The 10425-nt window shown below is 31.2% G+C and overlaps 1 protein-coding gene across 1 annotated transcript; it reads left to right on the forward strand.

Annotated features, from left to right (window-relative positions):
* The first annotated feature begins 3130 nt into the window (after window positions 1–3130).
* On the forward strand, window positions 3131–4882 carry LOC143049552 (uncharacterized). Its single transcript, XM_076223156.1, has one exon. The coding sequence runs from the start codon at window positions 3131–3133 to the stop codon at window positions 4880–4882; it is 1752 nt and encodes a 583-aa protein (XP_076079271.1).
* The last annotated feature ends 5543 nt before the right edge of the window (window positions 4883–10425 follow it).

Below are 10425 nucleotides of genomic sequence, written 5' to 3' on the forward strand. Positions count from 1 at the left end.
AGAATCGAACGACATTTCCCCGCCTTTTCGAAAATAGCTGGATAAGCAGCTGGACTGTTTACAAATCGTTTCCCAATCCTTTCTCAGATACAAATACAGTATAATAGAACACATTTTTTACAGGAAAAAACGTAGGTCAGGATGGTCACTTCATCTTCCTGTTAGAATCATTGCAGATGTGGTGGCCACAATCATTTTGGACAGTTGAATGCATAGCAAATAAATTATTCTGAGCTCAAGGCACCATGTGAGCCATTACCATCACTGTGCCCCCTTTGATTACTTTGCATTTTCTTAATCAAAACATTTGAAAAATACCTGCATGATCATCATATGTGAATAAAACATCTTAATAATAGTCCATTTGCCGACTATCTATTTGATTCTGTTATACAGAAATTACTTCTCTTTTTCAAATATCGACTGGTTCTATATCGTACAAATTTGGGTTCTGTCCTCAAAAGGCAAAATAAGTTGAATATGAAATATCAGCATTTGAATAATTCTGAAAGAAAAAAATGAAAAGTTGCCCGAGTTCCAACAGTTTACAGCTTATGTAAAGCAAAATTATATCCAGGTGAAATTTGATCCGGAGGAAAAAATGTCACAGTAGTTGTTGTTATTTTTTTATCCGGAGGAATATATTTCCCTGGGATATTTTTTCCTTTGCCGTGAAATTCTATCTGTGTAGTTTACTTATTGAATAGTTATTATAAAAACTTATCCTATAAAAATACTATGAAATAATAATAGTGTATTTGAAATAAAGCGAAATTGTTAAAAAAAAATGTATTATAATGGGAAATAATTTCACAAATTATCCTTGAAAAAAATTCCTGAAGTATTCAAAGCAATATCATCCTTTTAAAAAGAAAATTATCATGAAACATAGAGAAGAAAACCAGAAGTAATTTCAAAGATCGTAATTGTGAAAATAATATCATGATTAAACAAGGTTAGTGAAATACATGTAAAAGTGAGTTGTTTTCAGATCTCAGTACAAATATAAATTTAAAAGTAAGGTAGAAATATAGTTGCATAACTACTGTTAACAGTAATAGAAGAATTTGATTATGATGATATTTTTAACTATATAAATAGTTTTGTCTGGGGACAGAGATGTAGTTGTTGATTATATGGAAATCAGATAAATCATATCATAACAATATATTGGAACAAAAGCATGTTTAACAGCTGGATATTTTTTACCTGTGAAATGTTATCTGTCTTATTAAATCAAGTTGTAAGTCATCTTTTTATATAAATGAATATATAAAAAATAAGATTCAAGGAAAAATTTCACTCTAAAATAGATTCAGAAATATATTATATTAATACATTTGTATCTTTAAAATATAAATTGCTCATAATTACCTCCCTTTGATAAATTATGCAAATTTGGTCTACCTTTGTGAAACTTTTTATAACTATAATCAGGTATATATTGATTGTGAGTAACTTACAAAGTAGTTAATGGGACTCTATTTCACACGGTTCTGGGAAATATAGTACGGCAAATATATACCGGTACATACTATCCGCATAACACAGATAGATTTTCACTCCTCTGGAAAAAATCAACCTGAGAAAAACCATGCCTGGAAAAAAATTACCGGGACAAATTATCCTCAGGATAAAATATCACAGAGGAAGAAATAAACCGTTACACTTACAGTAACAAAAAAATAAATGTAATTAAAAGATTTAAGAAACTTAAAGCTTACACACATTTAATACTCACAGATAAGTTTGCTGTTTTTCTTAGCTCTTCATTGCCAATGAAAAATTTATGACCCTTCAAAGTTAGACAACTAAAAAATGGATCTCTTAATGCAGGGTCAACTCAATTAAGGAAATTGGCAAATAGTGTGTATAGTTTATAAATTGATGTTTTGATTGAATGTAGGACAGAAAGTCACAGGACAAATGGTCACGGACATAAAGTCACAGGACAAAAAGTCACAATTCAGTTTTGAGATTGTTTTTGAAAATATTTTTTTTTTATTTTCTTGAAGTTATATATATGAAGCAACTTTGTAATTAAAATTTATTTACTAAATATCAATAATGATCAAGTAATTGTCATGATTGTTATGAAAACAAAATGTCAAAAGTGGCTTGGTACTTAAATGGCTTTATTTTGCCAATAAATATATCCTTTCCATGATTAAAATTGTACTAATTACATTTTCATTTATCAAGGTTAATGAGCAATTTCCCTAACTTAAAAATGAATATATGTTGTAAAAAGTAAATATATAAAAATATATTAAAACAATTGTCAAAAAATTATTTGTGACTTTTTGTCCTATCAAATTTGTGACTTTATGTCCTGTGACTTTCTGTCTGTTTACCTTTTGATTTGGGTAAGAGGTCTATCTCTTTTGTTGCTATGTTGTATTGTTTCACTGCATGTGGATGCTAGACCAGAAGAAAAAAAAATGTTTTCTCAACAATTTTTTTTTATCATTACATAATGCATCCCTTATGATCAATTAAAAATCTTTTCTCCGACTAGCTTCCAATTTTGTTTTTTCAAAAGGATTAATCAACCAGTTGCACCTTCAACATTGCATCTAAGGGAAGTAACTTGCACTTACTATTGAAATACAATTATCTAAGATTTTAATCAATAACAAACAAAACAACTGTTTCTCAAAACAGAATTATGGGTTGTAATTTAAAAACTAAAGCAATAAGAGCGAAAATATCGGTCAAAATTATAACAAATTTTCCTGGTTAATTTTAAGCAGATATTGCTGCTGAAATTGTAGCAAATTAGAATAATACATTTTTGTAATACAATGATAAAATAAAATTGTTGCTTATACGACAGTAGCAAATATTACATACTAATCATAATTTTATGAGTTATTGCCCATAAGGATAATATTTAAAAAAAATATTATCATGTTTTTGTGTACTAGCTTCCCCTATCCTGATAAAAAAAAAGTTATATGATGCAGCAAATAAACAAGATAACACTGTCCATCTTTATTTTAAATGTACATTACACATGTCATATCTAATTAACCTCATATTTTATCTTTCATATTATATCTACAAGTGTTAATAATTTGATTAAAAGTTTTGATATATATATATGGTTTTTTAACTTCAGACATCAAAAATGGCTTCTTCTAAGTCTTTACAAAGAGGACAAATTCCAGTAGGTTGTGAACTTTGTGATGGTGGGAATAAAATCAAATTTAAATGTTTGGACTGTCAACTTTTAATGTGCAGCCGATGCAAGGATAAAGTCCATGCTAGATTTAAAAATGCAACTGAACATAGGATTAGAGACATTAAAGAGCTGGATCTGGAAGAAGAAGTGGATACATTTAACTTTAGAGATGTTAAATGTCTAGAACATCCAGACCAGGCTTGCTGTGTATACTGTCAAACTTGTAAGAAAGTCATCTGTTTAAAATGTGTAACCAAAGTCCACAATGGACACACCTTTATTGATGAAGAAGAGCTTAATGATAAAAAGACGATAACTAAAAGTGGACAGAAGAAAACTGATGAAAGTATACATAATTTGACCAGTACATTACACAAAGTTCAGGACATAAAAGATCAGGAAGATGCTAAATTTAGAAAAATCAAGCAAGATATCTTTAGTCACAGGGATGCTTTTAAGTGTGAAGTTGATAAGCATGCTGATAATCTTGTAAAAGATCTGGAGCAGACATGGGAATTAAATAGCCAGGAAATCGGGGCAAAGCATAGCAAGATTAAGAAAACCTTAGAAAACTTACAGAGGAAGAGTAACACTGTAAAAAGTATTACAACTTCAAAAGATTTTGTCAAATTCTTTGATGATTTTGATAAATTTGCTGTTTCTTTGTGTGGAGCTACACCACAAGAAAACCTTGAGTTTTCATTATTGAGGAGATTCTTGCCAGACAAAATTACAATGGTAAATTTTGGATCAAAGGAAAATAGAGGAAACTTGGAAATTCAACATCCTAAAATTGAGTTTAAAATTGCTAAACAATTCACCACACAATTAAGAAATGTTCATAATATTTGCAGATGTTCTGATGGTACTCTGTGGATTTATGATGGTATTCTTGAAAAGTTGCAACATATAAAATTTGATAATCAAAATATTACGATTATGTCAGAGTCAAACTGTTTTTCTATTTGTGACATGGCAGCAATGAATGCATGCACAAACCTGGTTGAAGCAGCCTTAGGTGAAACAAAACTGTTTATTATCATTGAAACAAAACTGTTTATTATCAATAGTAGCACTGTATGGCTCAAACATGATGAATCCAATTATGATGTGAGACCATATACAAATTGTACATCACAAAGTCAACCAGTATGTGTCCATATAACCAAAGATAACAGAGTTATAGTAGGTGTAGGACGAAGAGGAACGAAGGCTGCTGTGGTAGTGATGGGCCAGGATGGTGGATGCTTGGAAAAATATGAAGAAGACAGCAACAAAGAACCATTATTTACACAGCCTAGATTAATTACAAGCACCAACAATGGCAATATCTGTGTTGTGGATGGGATAGATTCTGATTGTAGAGTCTTGGTATTAGGAAAAGTAGGAGATATCAAACAGGTGTACATTGGTCAACCAAAAATCAACACTGAAGAAAAAACATTTACGCCCTCTGACCTGCTTACAACTCCTGCAGATAATATTGTAGTTACAGATATATTCATTTCTACACTACACATATTGAACTCTGAGGGGAAATTTATTGGTCATTACAATCTGCATGACATTGGAATTATATATCCATGTAGACTCACTTTGTCTACAGAAGGACATATTTATGTAGGATGCTCAAATACAAGGGACAGCCCAGAAACTTTAAAAGCCAAAATTTATGAGTTGGAATATTCTGGATTCTAGTGATCTAAAACTGTGTAAAACTGAATTAATTTTGAATAAATGATTTTTGATTTTGATAATATATCTGCTTTATATAATTATAGTGTGTGAAATGACAAAAAAATAATACTTAAAAAAACATACATGTATATATATCAACATTAATTTGGAATTGATTTGGATGTTATTTTGACTCCTCAAGAACATTACTCATTAGTTTCCTATTCTGAAAAGGGTTGATCAAATATATATCAAGAAACATTTATTAAATTTTAAAGAAAAGTGTGGACACAGACTGGTGTTGTCTGAGGTGCAAATTTTTCATAATGACTTGTGCCAGGATTGCTTTGGCAGATGTGGAAACCAAGAACAACTTTTAGAAGAAACACTTAAAAATTAACATGACTGCACCCGATATGTTGCTTATTTGATTTTATCATGGTCCGAGACCACAATTGTCGTCCCTTGATTTTCGTTGTTCACGAATATAGTCCCTATAGTGTTGACAGTGGGTTACTTGCCAATATTTTTATACCCCTTCCAAATTTATTTCTCCATGTTTTATGCCTCAAATTGGAAGTAGGGGGGGGGGGGGGGTGAAATTACACTGTAAAAAAATTTGGGTCCAGAATTTTAAAGGAAAGTATAGTGATTTGGTCCAGCTGAAAAAGGTTAAAAATTAGTATTTTGGGAGCTTTCAAAAGATTTCAAGGTGCCCTAAACATAAAATTGTCCATATTTTGAGTTAGAGCTGATGAAGTTTTCTATAATTTTGATATAATTTGTCCCAAAAGTAGTACAACACACTGTAAAAATTTCATTGAGAAAGCGCAGGTGGGATTTTTTTAATTTTCATTTATGTTCTAAAAGAAATGCACTACAAATTAATTGTGGTCTCAGACCTAAGAGGTGAAATCTGTAAATATAGAATCTGTACCTTAGCAACTTCCCTAAATTATTTGATGGTGATAATTTGTCAAATAGCATGAAACTAAAGGAGTTCTATTACTTATTTATGAACTCTGAATCTACAGAAAAGAAGGTTATCTCAGACAATATGTGCAAAATGTGTTGTATAAATGACCCTTGTCTAACGCCTGTTTGGAAGAAGTCAAAAGTGGAGAGCTTGGTACTTAAAAGTTGAAGTCCATCAAATAAACCTCACTTAATTTGTATAAAAAGCACTTTACAATGTCTATTGTACCTGTTTCATTTCACATAATATCTTTATTTTCTTCTGTAGAATAGTAAGTGGTTCAAATATAAGCCTGTTGAGACTAAAATCATGGTGGGTATGGTTGTCCTGCGAGAGAACGTTCTGTGCTGGTGATTCGGTCCTGACTGGTGCTGGTGGGTCCTGATTCTGTGCTGGTGGGTTTATTTACATTGTATCAGAACGACAATAAAACAACTGTTTTGTTGCTTAATTTTTCTCTGATACGTCATAAGTACCATGCAAAGTATATTACAACAATATTTTATTGCAAAAGTCGTGCAAGTTCGTTAAATGAAATTGTCCTGACGCTGTGCTGGTGATAAGAAAAACGGTCCTGGTTCTGTGCTCCTATGTCCTGGTTCTGTGCCTTTATATTTTAGTCAAAAGTGGCAATTATTCAAGATCGTTGTTGCTTAGCTGTAATTGACTAATTAGTTGTTATCTGTGTTCTTAAAATTGACATTATTGTGAATCTGTTTACTGCAATTATGAAAAAAGAACCCATAATTTTTGAATTGACTGTTTTCTGTTTTTCTTATTTAAAATGATTTAAACAGATGTTATCGGTTATCAACATTTTAATGTAATGAAATTATAAACAAAACAGACATACAAGACTTACAAATCCAAGAGTCGCCTGACTTGGACCGGGCGCTAAAATTCTTGGGGATTTAACATGTTTTGTACGAATCAAAAATAAACAAAGTTGAGCAATGCAAACAATCAGACTCAGGTGAGCCTGAACACTTCTTAGATGAGTTTGGATAATGAATTCAGTGTAATTTAAACATCCTGAATATTGTTTCTCTGACAAATTTGTATGATACTGTAGATACTTTTCTTTTTATTCAACCAAATGAAACTCAGCCTTGTTTCTGTACGTTAGAATCGTGTGTCTTCAGCAGCTACAATCAGATTTCTTTGTAAACAAGTTAGTGCTGACTAAAGGATGACTAGTCTATTATAGTTTTTTTTTAATGTTTTTTAATGTTTTTTTTGGGGGGGGGGAGTAAGAGGGACGTCTGAATTTGTCAGAGAATGAAGACGATATAACCTAGATAACACTAACAGAAATAAGATTTTTTAAGTTTTGCATTTTATAATCCCAAAAGAAAGTCTGTTGTCAAAGATTTTTTATAATTTTAATTAAAATTGAGTGAAAAACGAGTGAACGGAAAAAAATACCAGTCTAGAAATAAATATTGGTAATATCGCGAGGCTTTTAAGTTTTGTGTTCCAAACACACCTTCTCTGTAGTAATGACTCGTTACTGAGGTATTTCACTTCACGCATTTGTTTCATTTTTTGATACAGTGAATTCTTAGTATTATAACATTAACATGTAACCTTTGTATATATTTTTTATAAATCGAAACTAAAGCCAGATATATTAAACATTTTTTATTTATGTGTTTTCAGGACAAAACAATCAGTTCAAACACGCCTTGGAAGTAGAATGCGATAAAATGATTGCCCATTTTTACTCCCCCCCCCCCCCCCCAAAAAAAAAAAAGAGCTTTTGCTGGATGGGGAAGAAGGATCAGATATGCAAATCAAAATCAATATTTCATCTTTTCGTGTAAGTTTTTTTTTCTCAGTTGAATTTATACTTGTTTGCACCTACAGAAATCGGTTTTGTTAAATGTGCTTTTAATTTCAAAAACACAGTGTGTTATAGTAGTCTCAGTGTTATAGTTGTCTGAGTTATAAGGTAGTGATATATGTCGTATGCTACGGTTTAATACGAAACTAGGTTAAAATAACGTAGCTAACTATAAGGAGACTCACATTATCCGATGAATTGATATCCGATACTGTGTTATAGTAGTCTCAGTTTATATATGTATATGAATATAATTATGAAAGATAGCATGGTCACCAGTATGTGAAGTCCCTAGCTGTCATCTGAAGTTAATACTAAGCATAGCTCTAGAAATCGACAGATAGTCATGACATTTAAAAAAAAATCTCTCTTGTTTTCGAAGTTTTTGTAGTTTTGTTTTACCTAAACAAATTGACACACACATAAGTATAGTATTGTTTATTTTTTTAACTTAATATATACATGGGTAACACCGGTTACTGGGATAAAAAATCCTGTCACGTGGAAATATTTATCAGAAAAAAGGATGGAAATATGAAAATTTACGTGCGATGGGTGCAACAGCATACCGACAATTAACATGGCTCACCAGGGTTGAATCTTAAAAGTAAATCAAACTCCATAAACATTTTATTTACAGCCTAAAATACTATTCTTTTGAATAAAGATTTTTTGAAACCAAAAAAGATTATCTCCCCTTCCTACAAACATATTGCAATTTCACAAATATTTTACTGAATATGAAATGTTTTTATTCACATAATGTGTGATTCTTATGAATATAGAATACTTTTCGAAAGAAAAACTATATAAAAGCTTAGTTTGGACATTTTTATAGCAATTAAAAATAAAACAGTTCACCTTTAGTATGGTAATGGCTATAATATAACTATACAGATTGATAGACTGATTTAGTAATACCATCAATAAAGTGGAGTTAAAGTCTTATAGGATTGTAAGTATATTTTATTTTATCACCTTGCACTTTCACATTTTGACTGAACAATTTGTTCAATATTCTGACCAGTTGAACAATTTGATTTTATAAAACAAATTGCAATTTGGTCAAAATTTTGAATGAGTTGCAATTGGTGGATAGCAACACTAACAGTCAAGTCACTGTAAATATAAAAAAAAAGATGTGCTTACGATTGCCAATGAGATAACTGTCCGCCAAGTCTTTCGCCAGAACATACTATATTTTTTTTCTTATCCTAGTTTAACTTCCATGCAATCTCTACCCCTTCATGATCATTAACTGTGAAATACTTCTCGGTATCTTCTCAATTAAGATGTCTGATTTATACATAGTTATGAAATAACTGTTGTGAGCACAAGATTCACTGCACACTTTCAAAGTTCTGCTTTATCAAACATTAAAACATGAACTTTTTGATCGGTACGAGTGAGATTTTTATCTAAGATAACTTGGTTTATCTACCGGTGTTAGTTGAAAATGCGGCTTTGAAATAGCTTTGAAATTCACAGTAGCTGCGAGTATGCGTTGTTCAATAATTTGTCCCTTAATGTTATTGTTTTATGTGATAAATTTTTGTGTTGTTACACCACTGAACCAATGAATGAGGAAAGGAGGAGGGGTTGGTTTGATGGAGTTGCATGAGGTGTGTGGAACGCATATTTAACTGAATAAACCAGTCAAACCTTAATGTCAATATAAGACCCCCTCTTATAAATGTCGCTTTACTTTAAGCACCTTTTAAAACCGTTTAAGTTAACATATTATGTAAAGAATCATCAATTGAAGGGCATTTAATATCTTGAATAAAACTATTCTAATTAGATATATTTTCATCTGATATTGGACGGAAGATGTTGCTCATTTATGTAATATGAGTTACTATTATTTGAAAACGCTTATAAAACAGCCAAATGGATGCACTAAAGTGAAAAAAGGAGTCACAGATCCGATTGAATACAATTATCAGCCAAATTTTATTGATTTTGTAACATTTGTTTCAAATATGACAAACCTTTTACCCAAAATCACCAGCACCGTATCAGGACCCACCAGCACAATGACAGGACCCACCAGCACAGTATCAGGACATAAATAAACTGAGAAAGTGCAAAATTTTCTTAAATTGCACGGGTTTTTCACAAAATAATTTTGTCTTTTGGATTTGAGTATACAAAGCAGATTTCATGAGCATTTTTGTTTTATTTTTCCAGTTCTAGATTTTCTGAAAATGTGCCCTTTTGTGCTACGCTTACTGAAACAGTTTAGAGGGTTAATTTTTTAATGGTTTGCTTATAAACCCATAAAAAACAAAATTGAAAAATCTCAACTGTTTCCTTCCATTTTTTATGAGAGAAAACGTCAAAAATCATCATTTTCGTCTTTGTTTACATTTTTTCAATGATCACCAGCACCCGTCAGGACCGAATCACCAGCACAGAACATTCTCTCGCAGGACAACCATACCCACCGTGAAAATTGCATACAAGTTTTCACTAAAAAGGCAAAAAACTTTGTATCAGACCATACTGTCTGCAAGAAAAGTTAAATGCAAGAGTCTTTTTGTGCTCAGATTTGTTGTATCATGTCACATGAGTATAGAAATGATAAAAAAGACACAATTTTTTATTTCTTGCCCATACAGAAATTGCTAACAAAAGCACATAAGTTTCACATGTGAAGCACATGAGATGCAAGTAAGAATTGTATGCAAATCAGGTTGCTCATATGTGAAGTTTGGTAGTTCATATGTGCCCACAAAAATCTAA

This window comes from Mytilus galloprovincialis, chromosome 10 (genome assembly GCF_965363235.1).
Source record: "Mytilus galloprovincialis chromosome 10, xbMytGall1.hap1.1, whole genome shotgun sequence".
Lineage (NCBI taxonomy): Eukaryota > Metazoa > Mollusca > Bivalvia > Mytilida > Mytilidae > Mytilus > Mytilus galloprovincialis.

Bases quoted from the DNA above. Each gene is read 5' to 3' on its own strand.
- LOC143049552 (XM_076223156.1), top strand. From the start codon at position 3,131: ATGGCTTCTTCTAAGTCTTTACAAAGAGGACAAATTCCAGTAGGTTGT.